This window comes from Perca flavescens, chromosome 5 (genome assembly GCF_004354835.1).
Source record: "Perca flavescens isolate YP-PL-M2 chromosome 5, PFLA_1.0, whole genome shotgun sequence".
NCBI lineage: Eukaryota > Metazoa > Chordata > Actinopteri > Perciformes > Percidae > Perca > Perca flavescens.
The window spans coordinates 29,822,654-29,850,008 of record NC_041335.1 but is presented as its reverse complement, the minus strand read 5'-3'; the positions used below and the strand labels follow the sequence as shown (position 1 = coordinate 29,850,008).

At 38.9% G+C, this 27,355-nt stretch overlaps 2 protein-coding genes across 2 annotated transcripts; one reads left to right on the top strand and one right to left on the bottom strand.

The window, feature by feature from the left end:
• Nucleotides 1-678: 678 nt before the first annotated feature.
• Nucleotides 679-15,673, top strand: fbp2 (fructose-1,6-bisphosphatase 2). Its single transcript, XM_028577360.1, has 7 exons — nucleotides 679-965; nucleotides 2,154-2,316; nucleotides 2,906-2,998; nucleotides 4,045-4,185; nucleotides 7,503-7,640; nucleotides 11,744-11,863; nucleotides 15,110-15,673. The coding sequence occupies exons 1-7, from the start codon at nucleotides 793-795 to the stop codon at nucleotides 15,293-15,295; spliced, it is 1,014 nt and encodes a 337-aa protein (XP_028433161.1). The 5' UTR covers nucleotides 679-792; the 3' UTR covers nucleotides 15,296-15,673.
• Nucleotides 15,674-17,876: 2,203 nt separating this feature from the next.
• ctsla (cathepsin La) lies at nucleotides 17,877-21,796 on the bottom strand. The gene is made up of 8 exons (XM_028577359.1): nucleotides 21,689-21,796; nucleotides 20,588-20,722; nucleotides 20,364-20,486; nucleotides 19,959-20,111; nucleotides 19,032-19,256; nucleotides 18,611-18,779; nucleotides 18,394-18,511; nucleotides 17,877-18,053 (listed from the first exon to the last, which is right to left on the bottom strand). Exons 2-8 carry the CDS (start codon nucleotides 20,708-20,710, stop codon nucleotides 17,954-17,956), a joined length of 1,011 nt encoding a protein of 336 aa, XP_028433160.1. The 5' UTR covers nucleotides 20,711-20,722; nucleotides 21,689-21,796; the 3' UTR covers nucleotides 17,877-17,953.
• Nucleotides 21,797-27,355: the final 5,559 nt, after the last annotated feature.

The window sequence follows — 27,355 nt, the reverse complement described above, 5'->3', positions numbered from 1 at the left end:
CTTTATCCAGAGGAGTCAACCTTTAAGCTAAAGGTCAGTGGAAGCTCACAGAGCCCTAATGACATTTAAAGCTCACTCTAAAGACTGAGCCTGCTTCTACTCTCTTGATATTAAACTGCCATCTCTTTCTCCCTCTCAGTCTTTCACTAAAGCGTTGTGTATCTCAGAAACATAACATACGGAGTCAAAACTCCCTTCAAACTAAGGTAGTTGTAGGTGCGATAAAGCATATTGAATACATAGATTACAGGGTTATATGCACATGGCCACTCAGTGGTGAGTGTGCAACTCATTTAAAGCATCAACATGTAGTTGTTATAAAAACATTGCAGGATGTCTTAACCTAAGAAAATGTAATTAATCATTGTTCACCGCATGAACTTGAATATATAGACAGTTTTTCCTCTTATGTCACAGCACCAAACTGTCAGGTTAATTTGCCAACAATTGTGGATACTGAGAATTTACCTAAGAGCTCTTGTGTTACCCAAGTTTTTTGAGTTACTATTGTCTAACATGTTGCAAGTTTTTTTGGGTGGCTTGTCTTGCAGGATTAAACTGTGCCAGTCTCTACAGCCGACACCTGACACCCCCTCACCCATCTCCAAATGCACACACACACACACACACACGATTCCACTCGGCTGCAATCACAAATAGCTCCCCTTGGCTTGCCTTCATGGCTCCGGGTATGAAAAGGACGTGGCTGGTAATGAGGTCGCTCACTCGCTGCTCGTCCTTCGCCTGATCTGCTGCTGCCCACCAGGAGGAACAGAAGGACCAGAAACCAGCATGTCGGACCAGTCGGCATTTGACACTGACGTATGGACCCTGACCCGGTTTGTCATCGAGACCGGCCGCCAGGCAAAGGGAGCGACCGGTGAGCTGACCCAGCTCATTAACGCCATGCTGACCGCCATCAAAGCCATTTCTTGTGCTGTGCGAAAGGCAGGCCTGGTCCACTTGTAAGTACTGAGGTACTGGAATAGGCTTATTGGGAACCATTGATATATATATATATATATATATATATATATATATATATGCACCACTACATTACTGACTGTGATATATATTTATGATTAAACAAAGAATTTAAAAACATTAAACATTTAAATAATAATGTGATGATACCTTATTGACCTTTGTAAGACTCGTGTTGCTTGCATCCCTCTGGAGAGGTCAGAGGTCACGGTCGGCTGCAGAACAGCTGGCAGGAATTCAGTCTTGCTAAAGACGGCTGTTTGACATTTTGCTTCACTCCCACAGAATGATTCAAGGGCTGAGGCTGTGTTCGTTGAGGATTTAGAAGTTGTCCAGTTTTTTAACATTCGACCACAGAAGCAGTGGAGTGACCGAGCCAGAAAGTGCTGATATGATTGTTTTGTATGCTGTAAAAGTCACGCTGCTGTACTGTAAGCAAAGACAGTGAGCTTTGTATGCTGTAGGTGTATTTCAACACTCTAATCTGGAAGTGATTCAAAGATTGTGCAGCTTTTTCAATGTCTTTTCTTGCAGGAGATAAAATTGTGATTGCACAACAATTTAGATTTGTTAAAAAAGTGACACAATAACTACTTCTTTGCTAATGAAATTAACATTGGAGAGAAGCAGTGTTCTGGAGAATCTGAAAAAACTAAAAAGGGTAGATTTTTTACTGGTTTAAGTGTCTTTTTAGCAGCACTGCCTTATAAGTTGCATACAAGCTTTGACATTCAAGCGTGGCCCTGTGACCCATTAAATTAACATTGTTTTCAGCTTTGTGATGATGCATTTTCCAGCTGATCCAAGTGGGTTTTTAAAGACTTTATTTAGCTTAAGAAGTAAGCTTATTAACACATAAAGGAACACTTCATCCGTTAGTTTATCACAAACATTCAAATTCAAAGCATCAAATCTGGATTGTTTTCCCTGGACAGGAAGAGTATTAAAAAAACGAATCTGTTAAGTAACTAAAGCTGTTAGACAAAAGTGGAGTAAAAAGTACAATATTTGCCTCTGAGATGTAGTGGGGTAGAAGTATAAAGTTGCATAAAATGGAAATACCCAAGTACAAGTACCTTGAATTTGTACTTTAAGTATAGTACTTGAATGAATGTACTTAGTTACTTTCCACCACTAAAGTTTGGCTGCTGGTTGATTGATCCACACAGGCAGGGCTTGGCGGGCTCTGTGAACGTGACGGGGGACGATGTGAAGAAGCTGGACGTGCTGTCTAACGAAATGGTCATCAACATGCTGCAGGCCTCCTACAGCACCTGCTGCATGGTGTCGGAGGAGAACAAGGAGCTCATCGTCACTCCCAAAGATAAGAGGGTGAGTGTTGAACACGAGACGTCTGCTGAAGAGGGCAACAACCCTGCAGGATTACGGATAAACTAGATTAATCCTGAGTGCCGCTCTGACGTATGACTACACTGTCCTCTTATATCTGCTGAATGAGTATTGCATATTGAATAAAACTCCTGGCTGCTGTTGAATTAGACGGCCTATACATTGTTCAGAACTGACTAACAAAGGAGACTTGTGAATTAATATCAGATCTACAGCTACAACTGACAACTTACAAAATTACCTATTTTCAATTTAAAAATAAATACATTTGGGGACAGTCTCTTATAAAGAAAACTGTTTAAATGTGTGTGTTTTTTTTTTTTGGGGCACCTGCTTAGTTTACCTGGTAGAGTGTGCGCCCCATGTACAGATGCTCAGTCCTCATCACAGCGGCTGCGGGTTCAATTCCGACCTGCGGCAATTTGCTGCATTTCGTTTCCCCTCTCTCTCCCCTTTCATGACTAAACTGTCCTATCAAATGAAGGCCTACAACTGCCCAAAAAGTAATCTGAAAAAAAAAAAAAAATTGAGTTTTTTTTATTCTAAATGATGATATTTTCTGTTCTCACAGGGAAAGTATGTGGTCTGTTTTGATCCTCTGGACGGCTCCAGTAACATCGACTGCTTGGCTTCTATCGGCACCATATTTGCCATTTACAAACGGGTGAGTCTGATCTCTGTGGTGATACACAAACCATGCGGGCACTGAAGAGAATATTCTGATATCACAAAGGGTTCATATTTACCATTGTTAAGTAAAAAAGTTTTAAAAAGTCCTCTTTTTAAAATTATGCAACATATGGTTAAAGTTCATTAGGCCCATTCCAGACATAAGAAATTATTAGATAAAGCATGTATTACTGTGCACCTGGAATATAAAAATAAAAAAAACACCTGTAAGTGAATACAATACAAGAAAGACCCAGCAGCGCTTCCACTCCTTTGTCGAACTGTTTCAAATGTTTGATTATGGCTCATTGTTATTATTCACCCCTCTCACTGTATTTATTTTTATAAAGAATGACTGATTACATTTTATGCATTTTTACTTTAGTATAATTCTGCAAAAAGTATGACATAACTGCATTCATCACATTTCATGAAACATGAAAATGTGAGTGTCAGAAGTAGTTCTAAAGTAGTAGTAGTAAAGTTATATTAATTTAGGAGATTCAATGTAAATACTTCCACAGCTATGTAGTGCAGTACGACTCTGCAGACACAAGGGGGAACTGCTGTCCAGCCAATCCAGGTTTATGCTTGCTAAACTGCATGCAGAGGGAGACATTTAAGCAGTTGCAGTGTCTGTTTTAGTGGCTTAGCAAGTAGAAAAACCTTAGACACAAGAAATGTACAAATGTAGACGTACTGTCGTCTCAGTTTGAGCCTTACCGTGGAATACAAAAACATGCATGCTGACATTTGGGTTTGATTAAATATAAAAAATATTACTTTATTGGTCTTTTTTTTCCTTTTCCTGTTTTCTTTGCCATTTGGAATAAGTTGTAAATATACGTAAACATTTTTTATTGTGAAATACAACTTAAAGAACAACTTAAACTTGGGTATACCATTTCTTGTTTGTACAATAGCATGCAGATTTAGGAATTTAGTGTAGTGGTATCTGGAGAACTGAATTCTGCAGAAATCTACTGTTCATGTTTTCTTTGTTTGTTTGTTGTTGGTTTATTTCCCCCTCCGGTCGTTCAGGTATCAGAGGGGGAGCCCACAGAGAAAGATGCCCTGCAGCAGGGGAACAACATTGTGTGTGCAGGATACACCCTGTACGGCAGCGCCACCCTGGTGGCCCTCAGCACCGGCGCCGGCCTCAACTTCTTCATGTTGGACCCTGTAAGTACTTCACACTCACTATTAAATGTCTTCAGGTTTCATTGGAGATCTGACGTCCACTGCCATTTTCTTTCAGTATTCTTCTCTGGCCAACATTATTACCTCTCCTCCCGTCGTGTCTCTTGCTGTCACTGTTTACTGTCATGCTGCTTTTATTTGAGAAAACATCTTGTCAATCATTCCTCCATACTGCACGTCTCCACAATGCAATCAGGGATGGAGGGGACTGTAAACACCACATAAAACGCTTTTTATTTGGCATAAAGTGTGGGCCACTTTAACTATCCTTGTATAAATCCTGAAAGAAATCGTATTATGTTGTACAAAAAGGGCAAAGGAAGAGGACAAATTTAAGACATCATCTTTTTTGTATGCACTGGAGTTTGCTTCCTTTTTCAATATCTCTGACTGTAAGTCATAGCTCATCTTTTTTATCATCTTAAAAATCTTATTATCTTAAGTCAGTAAAGCCCTTTTATTCACACGCACTAAGGACCTACCCATATCTATCTATTCTGCATCTTATTCCAGATTCCAGATTCCAGACTTTTTTTGTGCTTTTGTTGGGGCTCAGATGCAACAACCGATCATTGGGAATTTGCCTTTGGAAATGCAGCTTTAGTTATTATAGGATGAAAAGCTTCAATGTGTGTTTAAAAGTAATCTTGCTGTTTTTGTTATGCATCCAGAAACCTACGAAATCCTGAGTGCAATTCACCAACCACCTTAGATCTTCAGGCCTAAAGAGAATAATGGTGTACATTACATATTACATTATTATTTTATGATACATTTTTGTATTTTGCAGACTGGAAACATTAGTCAATTTTTCAGATTTTTCCATAAAAGCATATTGAGTGTTTTATTTTTTCTTTATCTAATCTGTTGGCTGCTTTCCTGATTAATAATTTTGCATGATGTGGCACCTTTATTACAGTTTTTTTGGATTGCTTAAGCACGATTTTCAAAACAGGGCCCGTGTTTTCAAAACACTACACACAATTAGCACAACCACACACCCAATTAGCAAAACACTACAGATCCTTTGCATAATTAAACACTCTTGTAAAAACTATACACTTTTGTTTAAAAACCACACTTTGTTACCATATGAAACACACACATTTCACATTACTATACTCTGTTTGCACGAGTTACACTGTTCTGTGATAAACCTTAAACACTTTTAGCACTTCTACTTCCCTATGATTAGAGTAGGCTACCATCAACAAAGTACAAATATAATGTAAATTCACCAAACACTACACAAGACCAATGTTGCAGACTGAAGAAACTAGAATTTCATCAACATCACAGGCAATGTTGTCATTACCAAGACACCTTGGAAAGAAACGTCTTGAATGACGAATCCATCCTTGCATTGCTGCTACCTCCATCTGGTCACAGGCCTCCTCCATGCCTTGGATGAGGGGTACCTCAGCCTGGAGACGGAGATCATATACCTTCCACCGCCATGCCGAGAAAAACTCTTCTATAGGGTTGAGGAATGGAGAGTATGGTGGAAGATATAGGACGGTGAAATGTGGATGTTGCTGAAACCAGTTCTGAACCAGAGCAGAGCGGTGGAAAGACACATTGTCCCAGACAACAATGTATTGCATGTGATCGATTTGATTTGCTGCTGTTATGTTGTGCCATTGGTCCAAGAATGTAAGTATGAGTGCTGTGTTGTAAGGGCCCATATAGGCATGGCGGTGGAGGACCCCATTCTGTGTAATGGCTGCACAGAGTGTGATATTACCCGCACGTTGCCCTGGGACATTGACTATAGCCCTGTGGCCAATGATGTTTCTTCCTTCGTGTTCTCGTCAGGTTGAACCCAGCCTCATCTACGTAAATAAACTCATGCTGGATCTCCTCTCCATCCATTCGTAAAACTCTCTGAAAAACAGTGTCAGGCAAAATTGTGTAGTTCAGTGTAGATGTAGTATACATATTACAGTACAGTAAAAGATTATGAGACAGTATGCAAGATCACACTGCTAAAGTGAATACATACCTCTGCATAATCATGCCGCAGTCGTTTCACCCTTTCGGAATTGCGCTCGAAAGGCACTCGATAAATTTGCTTCATTTGAATATGTTTTTTTTTTAGGATGCATGCCAGTGTTGATGTTGAGATCTTATGGATATCGTTGAAACTGGCGTGGTCATTGACAATGTTAGTTTGGAGCTGATTGAGTGTTATAGCATTGTTGGCCAAAACCATGTTTACTATCTCCCTCTCTTGCTGTTCTGTAAACATAGGAGGCCTTCCCCCTTGTCGTTCCTGACCCTCAATCCTATGTAGACAAAAAAACAGTATACAATAGTACAGTATTGTCACAGGAAAAGGTAACAGAAGTGCTGATAGTGCATAGAATACAGTGAAACCGTGCAGATGTGTTTGATATGGTGATATTTTTACAATACCTATTTTCCAGTCAAAATGTTCTTATCACACTTGCCACTGAGTATCTGCTTACATTTGGCTGTACTCGCAGTCCAGCCTCCCTCAGCGTCAGGCCATGGTTGACAACGTGGTCAACAAGTGTTGCGCGGATCTCATTTGTCAGATTCGGTCCTCTTTGAGCACCTTCTTGTCTTCCTCTTCCTCTTCCTCTACCGCTACCGCTACCTCTACCTCTACCTCTACCTCTACCTCCAGCATGGCCTCCATCTCTTCCTTTTCCTCTGTTGATTCCTCCTCTGTTGATTCTTCTTCCTCCCCTTCCTCCTCCTCCTTGTCCTCCTCCTCGTTCTCGTCTTACTCTTTCTCTGACTCTTTCCATTGTGCTTGAAGACCGATGAACTCACCTGCTGCTTTTTATAGTGCTTATACACCTGATTGGTGTGTCTACAATTAGGCAAACAAGTGTTTGCACACCTGATGACTGTGTTGAACCAATTGGTTGGACGGTGCGGTAATTTGACAGTCAGTGCTTTGGTATTGCAAGGAAGTGACTTCATGATAGATTTTTGTGTGTAATGTATGTTAAGTGTGTTTAGTGTTTTGCAAATCACTGTGTGTAGAGTTTTGCAACAAGTGTGAGGTTGACAATGTGCTTATATTTGTGCAAATATGGGCTGATGTTTTGCTTCTTGAGTGTAAGGTTTTGCTAATAGTGTACTACTTTTAATTTTAGTGTGTAAGCTATCAAAAAAAACTGTAATGTGTTTTTTTAAACCTCTTTCCCTTAAAACAATCATGAATTCAATTTCATGAATTCAATTTAAATTCTGTCATGAAATAAACTGTGCTGTATCAATAAATCCAGTCTCGTGATTGGTTCTAACATCACATTCTTGTTCCTCAGGCCATCGGCGAGTTCATCCTGACCGACAGGAACGTGAAGATCAAGCAGAAGGGGAAGATCTACAGTCTTAATGAGGGCTACGCCAAGTACTTCCACCCCTCCATCAACGAGTACCTCAAGCACAAGAAGTACCCAGAGGTGAGAGTAAAATGAAACAACGTACACATAACAAACATATCTTGAGCCAAGGTTTTGACATTTATCAGTTCTACTTTGTGTTTGTGGTTTTGAATCTGAGATAGTGAACCATATTAGAAGCAATAATAGAAACAAGCATCGATTTTGCTGACACACACAGCTACACTCATATTCAGTCCTGAGGCAGGATTTCATACACCAGCGGCCTCTTGCACTAATCATGTGAATCCTGAGGAAGCATTTTCTCTGATAGAATGACTTTACAGGACTTTTGGTTGGCTGAACGCACAAAAAAACAATTTTTTTAAAGGGAATTAGCAGATTGGAGAGCAGAAATAATTAAATTGATGTTAAACCTCATGAGGATAAGCTATTTATGCACCCTCCCTCTAATAAATTGTCCTTTCCAACCTACTTTTCAGCCTAAAATTAAGAATTTGCCTCTCATTTTATTGTGAAAATGAATAGTAATGTGAAATAACTTGCCTTTTGAACAACACTCAAGTAAGAATCTGGTTTGCCGATGGTATGGTTCGCCGCAGCTCAAATAGACACAGATTCAATGGTAATTTTACACTTAAAATTACACATTCAAATAGAAAGGCAGAAGGTCATGATAGCTAACAAAGGGCAGTTTAATGATTTGTTGGAACAAATTAGCCTACAGAATACATACACTACTGGTCAAAAGTTTGGGGTCACTTAGAAATTTCCATTCCACTCCATTATAGACAGAATACCAGCTGAGATCAATTGCATTTTTTTTTTTTAACCAGGGCAGCAGTTTTCAGATTACATTATGTGCTTACATAATTGAAAATGGTTCTCCAATGTTTTCTCAGTTAGCCTTTTAAAATGATATCAGATTAGTAAACAGAATGTGCCTTTGGAACATTGGATGAATGGTTGCTGATAATGGGCAGTGTAGATATTGCATTAAAGATCAGCCACTTCTTTCTACAACACTCGAGAACCCTTTTGCAATTATGTAAGCACATAATGTAATCTGAAAACTGCAAAGTTTAAAATGTTAAAGTAAAGATGCTTGGTGCAGCCAGGTACCACAGGCAGAGAGGGCAAAGGGTAACCATCCCGACCCACAAACACGTGACCGATCAGTCGAGCATGACAGTTCGAAGCTCGGTCAGCTGAGCTGCAGGATGGCGACACAGTTTATTGAAGGAAACATCGTGTTCCTCAGGAAACTGCAGCTTGTCATCTGGAAAGTCTGATCTCCCCACATGCACACTCAGCATTTCTGCAGCAGCACGGTCACGAACACGGCCGCACAGTTTGTTTGACCATCAGTGATGGGTTCGCTGTTGTACCACACTTTTATGAATGAAATAGCTTAAACGTCTGTCTCTGAGGCTACTTCTTGACCACAGTTGCACAACATTTGACTCAAAACTCTGTAATGTTTAACTTGTATTAAATATTTACTATTTATACAGCCCCAGCCAATCTTAAAACCTGTATTTTAACTTTTAAGCACTGCCTGTAGTATATGAATTCACAACAGTGAGAACACAGACCCAGGTTAATGACACATAAAGTAAATAAAAAGTATCAAAACATCCATTACTGTTTGTATTTGTCACTCGCAGCTGCGTTTGCTTACAATCGGTCGGAAAGTGTTCTTTTGGAGAAGCAGCATTCGGTTTTTTATGCACCAAATATCACAGAAAACTTCAGGTCTGCTCTAACCGTTCTTTTTTAAATCAGGACTTAAGACTTTGGTTTTCTGCCTTTTATTTAATTACATTTAGGATTATTCATTCATATTTTGCACTGCACTATAACTGTAATTCTAATGTATTGTGTTTTAATATTGCCTTGTCTTTCTTCTTTTAATGCCTTTTATGTCTTCTGTGAAGCACTTTATACTGCCTTGTTTAAAGGAGCTATACAAATAAATTGTGCCTTGTCTTTTATGGTAATAAAGATATTCATTTAATTGCTAACATTAGCATATTTTTATAGATGCTTGCATACACGAATGCAGCTCATAGTACATTACAAAACAAATTAGTTTAGGGGGTCGTTTTTTGTGAATGTAAGTTCAGTAAATAAGCAGTTATCTGTCTTTTGGTGTCAGTTTATGTGTGCCATGATAGTTTAAAGACTTTTTGTTTCAGAGCCTTTTACACTTGAAGTGTTCTAGAAATGGTAGTATTTTAGACTAATTTGATTATAACAGAAAATGTCAGTTGTGCCACAGTGCATCTTCTACTAATATCTTCTACTAGTTAAAAACATTTAGTGGTTGAACACTCATCACGTTGCCCTTCACATAGCCATTATGACGCAGCACAGTGCAGCAGTACACCACACTGTTACTCACTGTAATAGGTGTGTTGAAATAGCTAAACTTCGTCTCACAAGGCTAGAATGCAAATGTTGCTTACTACTCCATCTTTGGCATTTTCTCTTTTTTTATTTTAGGAAGTTTCATGAAGTCTCAACTGTTGCCAGCTGGATGTGATGTGTTTTCTGAAAAGTGTTGCATATGCATGGGAGCGTCTGTTTTTGGGAAATACTACTACACTCACACGCGCACGCACCTCATGCTGAATATGACTCAGCAAGCACATGACTGTGTATCACAATGTACCGGTCTGAACACGAAGATCGCTTCAGGGCAACTCCACTCTACTTACAAGAGTTGTTTTTTTGTTTTAAGAGTGGAGTTAGATGCATTGAGCATTAAAGTAAATGTTGTGTTAAAGAAAATGAAGAACCTCTTTGAATAATGAAAGACCTAAACTTGTGTTTGTAGGTTTGTCTAACGCAGTGAGTCCCTTCCTCTGGTAGGAATAATGTATGTTGCTGCTGCTGCAGATGGACTTTGACCTTTGTACTGTTTAGTTTTTCATCGACAGGTCAGGCTGATCGCTGAACAAAGCAGATCTGCTGTAGCTGCAACATTTCAAATAACTGCTCTATATATATATATATATTTATATATATATTACCCTTTTACTGCATTATAACTACAGTATACGGGACAACAAAATGTGTTACAACTGGCATTATCAGTCACTCTGAACAGGAACCAGTTTTCATTCATAAACAAAACCCAATCTCATGTCCTACATATTACACATTCGGTGATGCCTTGTCAACATGGAGATTTCTAATTTAAAAATAATGAAGGGCAGTGTAAGCACTTTTTCTTTTTAACATGTCGTGGTACTTTTGTTTTTTACAAAAACTTGTTAAGATGGAACATTTGTTGTTACCAAACAGGTAATTTCAAGATTTTGCTTTAGATTTAACCATTGATTGATTTTCAAGACCTCTTTTCTTGTACATTTCAAAGAGTCTTTGGTGACTGCTTTTAATGGAAATTACAAAGGCACATGAAGAGCAAGTTATCTAAGTGGTTACAACACAAGACAGTTTTATCTAACGTCCAGGTTTAGATACTTTCTGCTGTCCCAGTTAGCCCGAAGCCATTTGTATCACTAGATTAAGAAAATTTTTGTTTCAGATAGTGAGTGTTCAGACAAAAGCCCATTAAATAATCAGTTATCACACTGGCTTGACAAGGAGACACTGATATCACAGATTTGGAATACAATATAAGGTATATACTGTATGGAGCAAATGAGTGAACAGTAGAGAGTTGATTAAGCTGTGTTAGTAGTCTGAGAATTTCTTTTGGATGTTTGACATTTTTTTCCACCATGGAAACTTGTTAGCATTGGAATCCATTGAAACTGACATAAATACAAGCTGCTCTTCTCTGTGAAAGAGCAAACGTTCAAGCCTGTAGGGGGGAGATTTGGGGTCACTTTAAATACAATAATCTGTGTGCCTATACAGTGGTGAAAAGTAAAAAAAAAAAAAGGTACTTTACTGTACATATTTCCATATTCAGCTACTTGATACTTCTACAATTCAGAGGCAAATATTGTACTTTTTTTTCTCCTTTACTACTAGATCACTTTCTTTGATAACTAATAAGTTAGTTAATTTGCCCGGTCAGGTTATTAATACAAAATATATTCAACTAATACATTATGATGTATTTTTATGGATTAAGAAGTTAAAAGTAGCTCCACCTATATTTAAAATGTACCTTTGTTTCCTGGCGGCAGGATGGCGGCGCTCCCTACGGAGCTCGTTATGTGGGCTCTATGGTCTCAGATATTCACCGCACCATCGCCTACGGGGGGATCTTCATGTACCCCGCCAACGAGAAGAGCCCCAAGGGAAAGGTAAGCACTGACCTCCACCAGGCCATGTTACCACTGCCAAGACTGTCAGAACACCGCAAGGCATTTTGGATTGACTTCACTGACCACAGGATCATATACTACTTACAAACTATATCAAACAACAAACTAAATCTACTCAGTAAATTATAGACTGGCTCTAGTCATCTCGGTCCCATAGCGTTTCATATGCAAACCTTACTGGAAAGCTTAAAAACATGCTGTTTTCAGCAGCAAGGTGCATCTTAAAAAGTTTGATTCTACAAAACTGCTTTCTGTGCAGAACGATAAAACATTTGTCTCCAGTCTCCCCGCTGCCAAGGCCTACGCAATGTACATTAGCAGCAGAATAACGTACAGAGTGCAGAGGTCACAGACGATGGCTGTTTCTAGACTTTTAACTCCTACTAGCTCACTAAAATCCTCTCCACCATCTCACACAGTTAGAAAATATATCGTTGTACAGGACAAAGTGTGTAAAAAAAAAAGAATTCACAGAGTTGGCTTCAAAGACTAAAAATATTTAATGTTGTATTTCCACCGTGTGAAAAAAACCAAACAAACTACAAAACCGAAATTTACCTTAAAAAATGACCAACACACCAGAAACTCACTTCCCAGGTCCAATCAGAGCTACAGTTTTTAGATTTCTTTGTGTTGCAGTCCAATGATGTAGTCATCTGCGATCAACTCAAAAATAGTACAGACTTTGAGTCCAGATTGCCGCTGATTATGAACCATCCAGAGCACAAGGCACTGGTTCTTGGCACCTCACTGATTTGGGCATTTAACTGACACTCATACCCTCAAGTCGAGTGAATGTTCCAGGACTGTAACCTGAGGCTGGAGCGTTTTTCCTCGTCCTGTCATAAATAAAGCTCAGCGACATTCGAGGCTTCGCATTAAAGACAAACAACCTCTCACCCATTTTCTTTCAGGCAGTGGACTCTGTGATCCTTTTATCCTGAATATGACTGTCTTTATTTACATCTCTAACAATAATAATGTGCATGAATTATAAAACAATAAGAGACTTAAATAACAGCATGTGGTTACAACTGCTTAACATGATGTCTTTGACCTCAAAGCTCCTGAAAACATTACAGTACACACATTGTCTCACAATGACCCGGGTCCTAAAATGACTGACCCTTAAATGTATGCGTTACATACCGGACGTATAGGCAAGGTAAGGCTGTACATTTATATAGCACGTTTTAAACACAGTGGCAGTAATACACTCACTGGTATCAGCAGAGCAATAAACCCACACGCACGACTCAGGACACAGGGGAAAAAGTTCGAAGTCTTTACTTGCCACAGTGAGGTAGGTTCCACAGGAGACAGACGTGCAGACGATCAGGCAGAGGTAACACAAACACAAGGCTGTTACTACAGTCAAAAACCAAAGAACTAAACACAAGAAACAAATGCTGGGACACTTACTGGCACAGACAAAGACTACGTTCAGACTGCAGGCAAAAGTGGCCCAAATCTTTTTGGGGGGGGGTCAAGTGACCAGGTCAGACATTAATATAAATGAATAAAAATATACAAACTTGATTACATGAATAACATACACAATAAGAAAACATACACAACTGAGTCCAAGTGCCCTCAACCGAAAACAAAGTTCAGCAGTGAAGAGGTAGATTTTAAGTTTATATTTAAACATGGTTAGATTTGGACGGTATTTAAGGATACAGAATTGCACAGTGAAATGTAGTCGAAGCAACCCCGCCAAAACAAAACACACACAGAAAATGTATAAACAGATATTCAAATATTTAAATTAGAATATAAACAATAACATAGGCAAACCAAATAAAAAGTAACACAAAAGGCAAACTTAATTATATTTAGGAATATAATATGTTACATATACATATGCAAACAAAACTGTGTGTAACCTCACTGTAATATGAGTGTTTGAAGTAATAGGGCAAATAGAGAGACTTTGTTATAGTGGGAATGAGGGCAGTGCAAAAGGTAGTGCATGTCATTTAAATGACAGTTTCAAACATGTACTCTGAAATGAAACCGTTAAACGTAACCAGAAATCCTAAAAACTTTCACATTTCAGCCAAATTTAGCCCAGTACACGGATATCAATCTAACCTTTCTGGGAAGTGAAACTAAGTTTGAACTTTGCTACCATGTTTTCAACATATACTGTAGGTCCTAATTCCTTCTGTAGTGTAGATATGGTGAGATCTTGATGCTGATAATGAAAGTTTCTCCAGCTGATATCCCTGAGATGTAGTGGAAACTAACTAAGTACATGGCTTACTTGATTATTTCATTTTTTTTCTTTTTTCATTTTGGAGGCAAATATTGTACTTTTTACTTCACTACATGTATTACTTTGCAGATTCAGATTATTAATATGAAATATAAATCGATGATGGTTTATGATTTTAGGTTAAGCTATCCAGCAGAATATAAAGTAATTAAAATATACGTATGCTTCTGAAATGGGCCATTCTGCCGAATATTTGGATGCTTTCACTTTTACTTGTAACAGAGTACAGTGTACACTTTTTACACTGTAGTAGTCATACTTTTACTTGAGTAAAAGGTCTGAGTACTTTTTCCACAACTGCTGATTAGTGAATAGTACTCACCTAGCAGCAACATGCTACTTTGAAGTTGGATAACATCTAGTCTCGCTTTGCCAGACCTTCCTCCACAGCGCTGCGAAGGAGGGTCTGGCTAGCCCTCACAGCATTTCGGGATGAGAAGAAAAACGTGCTCTGGTTTATTGGCATTTCTTTAAACCAATCACAATCACCTTGGGCGGGGCTAAGCGCCGGACGGAGCCCCGGTGCCTCGGGAAGGTTTTGGTGGAACGTTCAAAAGTTGTTTTAGTCGTGCAACAGAAAACTCAGATAGGACAGATAGTCTAGCTAGCTGTCTGGATTTACCCTGCAGAGATCTGAGGAGCAGTTAACCATAGTCCTCAGAAATCGACCAGAGTTTATCATTCCAACACAACAAAAGTGCAAGGTAATGGACATCCGGCTGGAAAGACATGCATCCAGCGGAACCGCAGCAATCCCGGAAGTGGAACGCTGTGGATAAAGACTAGATAACATCTGATGACTGCTTTTGAAACCTGCTACTCTTCTCTAAAACTACTGTATTAGAAAAAAACGTCTACAGCCTGCTTACAAAGCTTTTGACTGCAAAATAATATAACACATTGATCCCGTTTAAGTTGTTGTTTTTCTTTGCGTGTTCTCCCTAAAGCTGCGGTTGTTGTACGAGTGCAACCCCATCGCTTTCCTCATCGAGCAAGCGGGAGGCCTCGCCACCACCGGCACGCAGAGGATACTGGACGTTCAGCCCGAAGCGCTCCACCAGCGGGTTCCCTTCGTGGCCGGCTCCCCTGATGACGTCAACGAGTACTTGACCTTTGTCAAGAAGTACCAGTGATTTACTTCAGGGATTCTCCAAATGTTTCTATTAAAAAAAATAAAAATAAAAAAAAAAAGGCCAGAATTTGGTTTTCTCCCAATGCCAAGAAAGTTATTTTTGGATCTTTGATTATACATGTATGAGTTGTCAAATCTCTTGATCACAGAATAATACTTGAATACTTGAATACATCTAAACCAGATAAGTTTCCCATATTGTTTGCAATATTGTGCAGCACAGAAAAGAAAGAAAAGTGGTTACTTAATAAGATTATGACATGTTTTAATAAGTGATGATCCAAAGGGACAAGTGTGTCCTCTACAGCTTTCCATACATTGCAGCTTGTCCTTGCATCTCAACATTTAGAAGTCAATAAACAAAAGATTTTTCAAAACAGATGATAATTGTTTTGAATTAATTTTTTTTTTTTTTTCAGTGGAAAAAGTTGCTGCTTTAAATGTTGGTTTTAAAATATCAAAGGTGTTTTTTTGTTTGTTTGTTCTTTTTTTATTATTTTTTGGGCTTTTCCGCCTTTCATTTTTGGACAGCTAGGTGAGAAAGGGGAGAGAGAGGAGGAAGACATGCAGGAAATCGTCACAGGTGGGAATCTAACCCTGGACCTCTGCGTCCAAGGTGAAACTCAGTCTGGCACTGCAGTTCAATTCAATAATGTTCAATAATGACACTGTTGTTGGATCATACTCATGATGAAGAGTTATTTATGCATTCAGTATTGAAATTCAGCCACCTGCTTGTGCTGAAACCATTAGTCAGTAATTGATTAGTCAAACAATAGATAAATCCAGATCTATAAATAATTGCTGTCATAAGCAAGGAGACGCAAAATGTCCTGCTTTTTGCTGTTTTTGTCATTGTGTATTTCACATTTGTTTATTTTTGGTCAGAAAAACCAAGGTATTTGAGGACATCACCTGAGAGAGTTAAAGATTTAATGATTGTATTATAACATTATATTTAAATATATATAAACTAAAAAGGCTAATTATATGACAGCATCACATGTACAGAACATATTCTGCCATATTCTTGATGCAAGCACCAATTGTAGGCGCCTCAGTTTTATTCCAGATGAGAGCTATAGTCCTTTTTGCCTGCGTTGTAGCAAATCCAAATCCATTTATATTCTTGGGGTTTCAGATTTAGATTTGTCCTCTTAGGGTCAAGTGGAAGGTTCACAGGTGAGATGGATTTGGTTTTATTGATCACCTCCCTCCAGAATGTTTTAATTTTGTCACACTCCCAGACAGTGCATACATGTTCCTTTAGCCTCATTGCATTTTAAACAAAAGGTCAGGTATATTACGGTTGTATTTAATTTGAGTTGTGTATGTCTGCATCAGCAAATTATAGAGTAGCTTTGTTTGTCATTTGAGATGCTTCACATGTCTCCTTCCAATCGCTTTCCGAAATGCCCTATTTTAACCCTTGTGTTGCCTTCCTGTCAACCTTGAGAAAAAAAAAAAAAAAAAAAAAAAAAAAAATTGACGCCTTTTTTTTCCAGTTTTTGCTTTTTCCAACATTTTTAAATTGAAAAATTTTTTCTTCTACACATGTTCAGCGCTTATTTCTACATCCCATATTTTCTGATAAACAAAAATTGAAAACTGGTCAGTTTGACCCAAAGTCAACACAAGGGTCTGTCCTCCATGTCTAAAGTCTGCCAATTGATGTTTCTTTAGAGCCAGTTCTACTGTATATTGGTGAACACAAACCCTTCATGGATTAACCTTAATCAAAGTTATTATATACAGTCCAAGATTACACCTTAAAACCACTTCTCCCACAGTAAAGGGTGGTGGTGGGGGGGAAAGAAACCATTTCCTTATAAATCAACGCCACTGTTAAAGAATCAATAATCCTATAAGATCCCAGTACCAGACGCCAGAGAGCACAGCTGCTTTCCATGAAAAGAAAAAGAAAAAAAATCATGGGATTAAAGTCTTTGGTCTAACTGCATCTGAAGCCTCAGCGCTCCAATTAAACATGAACGTTTTTTTGAAGAAAAGAGGTCCAGATATTTTGTGATCAACCATAGCTCTATGACAGCTAAAGATATTATGTAGCAACATTGATCCCTAAATGTCTAAGGTTAGAGAAATCAGATTGATCTTAACACACAGCCTTAATCAATGACCATCTAAAGTCTGAGCGAGTGGTCTTTATACAGTGAACTATTACTATCGTCATCTAATTTAAATTGAAGTTCATGGGCAATTAACTTCCAGATAAACTGTACTGTTGTTGCTAAAAGCAGAGCAAAACCCGATCTGAAGTGATCAAAAATAAAAGAATATTTTAAAGAAAAAAATCAAAAGGACCAAATACCATGCTAGTGTTTCACTTTTTATTGATCACAGTAAAAGTAGAAAAAAGAAAAACCATTTACAATGATCAAAGGTGTTAATGTATCACTCACAAAGTAGCATTACATATTTACAAAGAAAACACCAGACTAAAAATGTTTTTAGAAAAACAAAGTGGCATAAAACCAGCCAAACACAAAATGGCACCATTTGCCTAAAAACAGTGTTTCTCCATAAAACATCAGAATATCCTGCTGAAGTCTTCCTGACTGAAGCCTCATCAGTCACAATCAGCCAAGTTATTACAAAAAAAATGCGCACTATGGAGCTAGAAAGTGGAGCTGTGCAAACATTAAACGAGAGGATAACTGGCTGCTGTCGCAATTCCACAGTGGTTCTTCCTGTCTCTAGCCATGTAGATGTAGCCTTTGTCTCCCCAGTTTTCACCCCAGCTGCAAGAAGACAAAAAGGTCAGGGAATTAGTTTTATAGATTGGTAACAATGAGAGCAAATCAAGTTTAGTGGTCGAATTGAAATTCGAACAGCTAGTATTACATTAGTTTGTAAAATTCAGTAAGAGTGAGAAATGAAAAGAAAGTCAAAGTAATGCTGACTGGAAAAAGTTCTTGCATAAATAAGCCTGGTTAGGACTTGACCTTATAAATAAAAAGTTTGAATATAAATATAGGTTCTGTATCTTTGCAAGCTGAAATACCTACTTCAAATACTCTCTTCAGGCAGTACTTAACCTCAAAGACACTGCAGACTGATATTCTAGGACTTTCCACTGACCTGTTCTTCACAATCCAGTATTTCTTGCCGTCCACATCTTCTCCCTCGAAGCCATAACCCACGGCCAGCACACCGTGGTCCAGCTCCTCGCTGCTGCAGTCCTCCTCATAGTAGATACCTGAATTAACAAAAAAAATAAAGTCAATGACATCTAAAACTACTGCATTAGAAAATAAACAGGTGGCAGATTCTAGAAAGAAGAGTGTCTTTAACTGACCCGATTGGTAAAACTGGAAAGACTCGTGGCCGGCGTCGATGGCGACTGAAACGGGTCCCACGGAGGCTACGGCCTTCATCAGAGCGTGCTCCTTACCGCTGGGCACGTCGACGAACCCGGTGTCGTTAGCGGAGTTGTACATGGGGTCGTAGTGACACGGCTTGTCGTCCTGGAAGAAGAGAAGGGGGGGGTGAGTGGGACGTTACGGTGCCAACACAGACTTCTGAATCCAAAAATTTCCAATTACAAAGCAATAAGATAAATAAAAACAAGTGATCTATTGGGGGTTTAAGTGTGTTAAGATAATTTCATAACTATCAAAACACGTTCAAACACCTGAAAGAGCTGCAACAATGAATGGATTAAGTTAACCATTATTACACTACTTTAATAAATTGAAATGTATTTTTAAGACACGCACCGTTCCCAGGTATGGGTAGGACTCCTCAGAGTCCAGGCCCTGGTTGTCCTTGACGTACTGGAAGGCCTGGTCCATCAGACCGCCGTTGCAGCCCTCATTGCCCTCGGGTCTGGAGCACTCCACCAGGTTCTGCTCGCTCAGAGACACCAGTTTGCCGGTCTTCCTGAAGACCTGACCCTCCAGAGCGCCGGTGGCGCTGAAGGCCCAGCAAGAGCCACAGTGACCCTGAAAGAGAGAGAGTGTGGGGTGAGGGGTTGCTTTTAAGACTGTATGATGGTGGTAGTTTAATGTTACTACATAATTGTCCTTTGTCATGTTTCTTTTACCATCATCTTTTTAATTCGTCTGTTTCAGCCATTTTATCTTCATATACACATCTCTTGTCGATAGTTTAACTTTTGTTCCTAAATGTTTTAGTCCTTTAAAAATGAATGTTCTTATGGCACCCTGCATCTAGTTATTGCACTTTATCTCCCTGAGCCTGGGAGGCACTTTGCCTCTATAAAATAATTATGTCAGAAGTTGCACTGCAGCACTTTGACCTAATGTATACAAAAAGGGTTTGCCCCCCCCATGGCATAGTTTACAGGGAGCTGGTTGGACTAGTTTCAGCTTACAGGGTGTTTATGTGTGCCGAGGGGGGGTGGGGACTGTACACCCCGGGAGGAGGAGTGTGAAGTTAGATAACAAAAACAACCGGCAAGTGGCCATCTTATCTTTCTGTTCAAGCAAAAATATTTACTCCAGTGGACAGAGTGCCCTCGTTGTTTCCATATAAGCAGATCTGTAATTATGCAATGGTTTAAAAGTTGCACATGATGAAAAATCATGTTTACCGAATGTCTCCAACAGCTGATTGTTGACCTGTATGGCTAACATAGCTGTTAAAATGAGGCCCAAGGCTAGACCAGACAAAACAATCGTTACCTGGTCCTTCACGGGAGTAACGTAACCATTATCCCTCCAGTCCACAGAACGTGGGGCCTCCAGAAAGTTGGGCTCCATGAACAGGGATCCCCTGACCTTCCTCTCTGCTTTGTGCTTGTAGCCGTTCATGATCTGCCTGAACTCCTCGTGAGTCTGAAAAGACAAAGTAAAAGTGAGTAAATGCTGTAGATGTTTGGTCGTGTTCTTCCTAGTTTCCTGGATTTGTGTAGGACAGCATTAAAAATCAAGTCACTGCTTTATCTAACCACGGTCAGGATTATTTTCCTAAACCTTGGTACACTCTTGTTACATTGTCTACTTTGCCAGTTATCAAAAAGGCACTTTCCTGAACCCTGATATGCATTTGCAAGTAAGAAGGTTGGTGTGTTGAAACTGTTGTCTCACCATGTCTCCAAAATGGTTCATGCCCAGGCGGTAAGTGTGAGCACCCATGGAGTGCTCCAGGTTGTGCATCTCAATCTTCCTCAGGTTCTTCTCCCACACCATTCTCCTCCAGCCCTCCTCCTTCTGCAAAACAAAATAAAAATGTATTAAAAACTTATTTTGTGCCAAGGGGCAGACTGAAGCAGCTCGCTGTGAGAAAAAAAAAAAACCAAACAATACATTACCTCATGATAATTCCTACTGTGCCAGCTCTTCCACAGGTCCCAGTGGTCATCCATCTGACGGTCCAGGCTGGGGGCAGAGAAGGCTGCGCTAAGGCACACGACCAACACGGCTAGAGGCAGCATTGTTGCTATATACTGGGAACAAACACAACAGGTTAGGTATCCGTTTCCAAAGCAGGTCAGTCATTGATGGGAGGCCCGAAGCCCCGACTTCCAGGGAAACAAGACGTCATCATTACAACATGTTAGGGAAAAGCGCCGAGTCATGCTCGTTTACCATCGAAATCCGCCTCCCGCATCGTGATACTTGTTATGCATTCGGTAGTCGTTAGTACATTTTGTTCACTCCCGTGATTCATACAGGAACAGGATCCGCAATAAAGCTGCAATGCAAATTCCCGACGGTACATTCAGTTCCCGACTGCTCTGCCCAAAACACCGATACTATATCAGGCTAAATAAACAACGTAAACCCGAACGCTCCCGATAACGTTACTTCTATAAGATTTAGGTTGCTGTATGGAAGAATAATCGCTAGTTCGAGGGCTGTATTCCTGCAAGTTTGGGAGCGGAAACTTCGCCATAATCACAACAATAAACCGAGCCTGTTTTTGTTGTGTCCGCAGTCACGGGATCTCCTGCTGCGGCGGAGAGCCAAGAAACTGGCCTAAGATCGGCCATCGAAACTACAACCAGGAAAACGAAAAGAAAACCAAAACTAGGACTTGTTAGCTGACGGATAGCGGTCTTTCCAGTGATTTAACTCCTGGTAACGTTAGGTTCAATTAAGCCGTATGGAAGAAACTAGCATGGCTGCTTTAGGCATGGATGTAGACGAAGACAAAGGCAGCCGAATGAAACAAGATGGCAAATGCTGGAGGATGACAATAAAAATGCATGCATGTTGTACTTAAAAAAATAAATTTAAGTTGAGATTTAGCTAAAGAGAACATTTTTCAAACGGACACTGGGATGAAGTTTGTTTCTGGACTCAAAAGACGAAAATTCCCTGAAGAAACACAATCATTTTGCTTAATATCGTAACTTTAGGAGTCAAGTTTGAATCAGAAAGCAAGTAAAACACATAAATGTGAAACTTACTGTTATTCTTCCAAGTCGAGGAGGAGGACGAAGCAGAAGATATTCTTTGGTTGAGGTACGCCAGGTTTATAAAGGCCTGACTGGCCGCTGAAGAACGTCCCACCGAGCTCTCTGATTGGTCTGCCCCGCCCCCAAATGTGACGTAAACGCTGGATGCACGTGATTCCCATCCTCTGGAATACTGTTTACTGCTAGATTAAAGAGATTAAAGAATTTTTATATAATCCTTTTAGTGAATTTAGGGTTGATTGTTTGAACTTGTTTCATGTTAAGGACCCTCCCATTGTTAATTATCTTCACTTACAATGCTTACTATGAAAATATAGCTCAAATGAAGACCTTATTTTAGTAATCAAATCAGCCTTCAGATTATCTGATTGAGGAAAAAATACTTCTTTTTCTTTATTCCTTTATTCGGAAACCCCATTAGCTGCTAACCATGTAGAATGCCACTGTATCTGAAGGTCTACATGTTTCTTAAATTAGTCTTAAGTAAAATAACATCACATCCCAGCAATTAGGCCTACAGTCCATCACAGTTATACTCTTAGATTAAATGATGTTTAGTTACTCCTCCAATTCCAAAAATACTCAATCACACTGTAGTCTGGTTATTGTTGAAGTGTTTTCTAGGTAATCTTTCAAAACCGGCCTTACTGGGTGCCTTCACCGTAATAGTTGACAAGCTAGTCCACATTGTGATGGCTCTAAACATTTCAGACCTACACACTTCATTAGTCTGTTTTTTTTTTTTTTTTTTGCTTGACTAGATAACAGCTAGTAGCCTGCCGTGTACTATAACTGCGTTGGTCTCTCACAATTTATCAGCGAGTACAGACAAATCAGCTGCTTACTAAAACAAAGAATTCACAAGGTTGTACTGGCATGCACACGCTCTGTAGCGTACTCGGTCTCCCAGCTCACTGGACAGGCCAGTGTTTTGCTGTTTTATTTGGAGGTTAGACAGATCATTTTTTAGCTGCACACGACCAGACTGGTGATCAGTAACCAAGGTGAAATAAAACTAGTGTTTGTGGCACCAACACTAGTGGCAAGGGTGGGTAAAGGGGAATATCTTTTGATACGTGATATTGCATTACCCATTTTCTTAACAATTTTATCAACATGTTTCCCCCATGTTAGCTGCCCATCAAGTGTCACACCAAGCAGATTTGATTTGCCTCTTGGACCTGTTCAATAAATGAGTCAAAGGCTAGTAAGGCAGAGCTGATTATTGCTGTGAGTGGCATGTCTGGTCCTAAACAGAATACTTTTGGTTTTTGCTACATTCAAAACAAGTCTATTTTCACAAATCCAGTTGTGTACTAATTGTAGATCAGATTGAAGTACGTTCCTTAATTCAACACATTTTAAAATCCCTATGTGACTGTTACTGGGTATTATTTTTTACAAGTTTAACTATTTGTTGAGGGAGTGAAACTTCTGATTGCAACTGACTTACTGGTAAGATTTGACACAAAACTAGTGCAAGACTTTTGTGGGAGCTCTGGGCATGATGTGTTTGTGCATTTAAGTGTCGGCTTTCTGCAGCAATTTCCATAATCAGAGTATAGGCGACTGGAGAAACCAGTTTTTTTTTCCCCCAGCTAGATTTCTCTTGAAGCAAGTAAACTCCTTGGCCATTTAGATGCATGGGTTTCTAATTGTCTTTTTACATGTGTGTATGTGCATGACAAAGCCTTTAAACAATGGAGTTGCTTACACTTCAGACAGTGAAAGTAGCTTATTTCTGTGACAGAAGAAGGAAAGACCATTACATGTCACGTCATGTACATCCAAAATAATTCCATCCAAAGCTCCTGGAAGTCTTAATAAGTCTCCACCAGTTTCCACCACTGAACATTTCATTATTTGTAATATTTAGACACACGTAACATGCATGTTCTCCTTCATAACCTGGTTTCTCAACACATTGATTAACTAACACAAACAGCTTGATGACTGCCATGGATTGAAACACTGATCAAAGACTAAATAAACAAATGACAAATAAAATGGATTTATTGGTTAAAATGAGGTAGATAGTCAGCTTCTTTTTATCTTTAACTCCAGATTAAACAAAACAAAAACCAACCAGCAGCATTAAAGGTAAAGTTAAACCTTTCATAATGTTGCTGGAAAATAATATTCTCATACGTGAAACAACTACTTGGTTTAATTATGCCTCAGAAGAAGCTGTGATTTTGAAGCTGGTCAGTGAAATGAAAATAATCCTTCTCAAGTTGACTATCCAGAAAAGGATACTTAAGATGTGTGACATGATTCATCTACATTTGGCCATGTAATGCATCACATCTTTATGTTGCAACACACAGGATGCACAATGTTTCAAAATTTCATTGGCCTCATACTTTACAGTAAGCTAACCATAAATAATTTCCCTGCATTTGCAGAAATCAGAAAGCAGACTTCATCCTTAGCAGCTCATGTGCAACTGGATCATGACAAAGGGTGACTCGGCACGTCCTGTATGAACATGCAAGTCTGGTCAGTTACACCTTTTGGAGTCCCATAACAGCAAGATAACTGCAGTTGGACTTCCCTGCTGAGTTATTGTTGTCAGTGTGTGGGGGGGTATTCATATTTGTTGCTTAAATGTAATTACATTAAGTGTAAAAATACTCATTATGCAAAATATATTTGGTAATATAAGATTATTGTCACTGACAGCAGTTGTATGTACTTTGTATATTGTTGGGTACCTGAATGTTTAACAATTCAGCATAGTCTGATCACAAGATTCTTATATAAATAATAAACAAAGCAACTATATGGCAGATACATTTTGAGTACATTTTGGAGTAAAAGGACAAAAGTTTTCTTTGAAATGTAGGGCAGTCAAAGTAAAGTAAATTAGGGCCTATTATAAAATAAAATCACTCATGCAAAGTACTTTACAACTACTTAAGAACACCCCCCCCACCCCAACCCCACACACACACCCACACCCATACACCCATTCTTTGATGAATCATACATACATTGAAGGAGCTGATGGGATTACATTTTCACAGGAATTCATTAGTCTGTTTAATCAGACTAATCAATCATTTAAGTTTTATAATATCATGAAGAGTCATTAAAGTGACTTTAAAATGCAAAGAGTCTGAATATATTCTATTACTCTGAATAAATACAAGGGTTTGACATGATCAGACAGTATGCAAATATCTGGGCATATTGTCTGTGTCTTTACAATTTTTAACTTTAAAGTAAAGATTTTGGGGAACATGCATATTCTTTTTCTTGCCCAGAGTTAGATGAGAGACTTAATGCTACTCTCTCATGTCGGGACGGTGAATATGAAGCTACCATCAGCAGCCAGAGGTTAGCTTAGCTTAGCACAAAGACTTAAAACAGGTGGAAACAGCTAGCGGCTCTGTCCAAAGGTAACAAAGTCATCTAAGCTCACAAAATAACATGTTATATCTAATTTGTTTAATCCAAAATGTAAAAATGACAATTCACAGTTTATGGGGGTTGCAAAAGGCAGTTTGACACATGGTGTACAGACAGTACAGAGAGTGGTATTAATCTTCTTATCTAACTCTCAGCAAGAAAAGCAAATACTTCCCAACATGTCAAACTCACCCTTTAAATGTCTTACCAAAGGCCACTGTCCTTACAAATAAGATGCAATCTCACTATCTCAATGCCTTTGTTTACATGTTTATGAAGTTCTGTTGTCTTTAATCTGTAATTTGATGACTATTTAGTGCGTCTTCACTGTATCAGGCTGGTGGTGAAGTCTGTGAACTGCTCACATATCATTTATAGGCTACATTCCTCAGATTAGGACGCTAAACTAAAGAAGGTTATCAGCCGCCAGTCTGGTCTTCACGTGCAGACACAAACATTACCAAACCTGAACTGATGAACACATCTACAGACCGGGGTTACTATCAATACACACTGTTGTTGTTTGTCACATGACTGCCTCACTTGAGCTAGTTAGTTAACACTATTGATCCTTTTGTTTGGGTGACACAACAATGCTAAAGGTCTAGCAGTGAAGTATTCACAGTCAGGAAATGTATGAAGGGAGGTTACTCAACCGGTCTGTCTGTATAGATTGAGAGTTGTTAGAATTACCTCATGACGTGACCGAAGTTTAATCACAGGCACAAATGTATTTATGGTGTGTAGTTTTGGGCATTTACCACAAATATATATTATTTTATTTGATAAGTTATATATTTTTTTTAACTCTATATAATAACTTCAGCACTATTTTATGTCTTAGAGTCTCTTTCTTTTCTTTTACTTGCGTGATTTTCTTTTTATACTTATTTAATTTAACGAGCATTGGATCTTCAAAACATTGTCTCCATATTTCTTAATATTACCATAATGTACTGTTCTGTGAATATCTTCAGTATTCACTGTATGTATGGACTGCTGTTTTTTTTTTTTTTTTGCAGAACTGATTCCAACAGATGGAAAAAAAATATAAAAGTTGGAGCCCATGCTCTCATTGAAACTGAATCTATTTCCACATTAATTGGTTTGAAAATGAATGCATTGTAAAAATGGGTTACGCAGATGAAGGCTAAAAACACATCTCTTCCGACTGGACCTCGGATAAAAAAAAGAAATGTATATATATTCTTTAAACTGCTTTTCCTTGGGGTTTTCCGCCTTTAATTTTTTACAGGACAGCTAGGTGAGAAAGGGGAAAGAGAGGGGGGAGACATGCAGGAAATCATCACAGGTCGGATTCGAACTCTACCCACTGACTCAACCCGGCCACTTAAAACTGCAGTATTTGCACTTACTACTTGTTGTCTGGAGTTTGCACCTTCAAGGTGGAAAGCACTTAATTGGATAAAAGCATCAGCTTAATGACATGTAATGTAATGTAAAAATGGGAGTTGTAACAGTTGAGATTTCTAAAACAAATTTCCAGGGCTTTAGAAGGAACAGTCTCGTTTTCTTTAGCAGTTAGTTGAGGTTATTGTCTTCAGTTTATTTCAATATATTAATTTAGGTATTCATGAATTCATTTCATGTCACTTGAAAACTGAACTGAAGACTTTAATCCAAATGGCTATAGAAAACACATTACAAAGCGTTAAATTCCAAATTAACCACAGATCACTTTGAAGTGTTTGGAGTTTTGCAGACATTTTTGAATCATGCTTAAAAAACAAAGTCACAAAAAAAACAGATTTCAGATACACGTGATTTGAAACGTCACACTTCTGCTCCATTTATCTCTCTCTCTCCAAATGTTTTTGAATGCCACAGTCAGCAGTCGGGGCAGGTTGAGACGAACCCAGAGTCACGAGAGTGTGTGGGTGGAGGGACGATGTCCCTGCAGCTGCACAATGAACCCAGAGACGTGTGAGTAACACAGCCTGGAATCTGGTGGAGGACAAATAAAGCAAACACCCAAAACACAGCAGTCTGTTCCTGATTTATCGAAAAGATTTCAATTCATTAGTAGAGAGGATGTCCCATAAACTAACACTGGAGGGGAAAAATTGTAACCCTTTTCTTGATCTTGGTTATGTTTGTTGAGTAAGAAAGGTGCTTTACATTCATGCTTTACAGTTCTAAACAGCTGGGACATTTAGTGCCACTCAGCAACAACAACAAAAATTCCTAAAATCCTTTTCGGTGTATTTTTATTTCTGTTTGATTTCA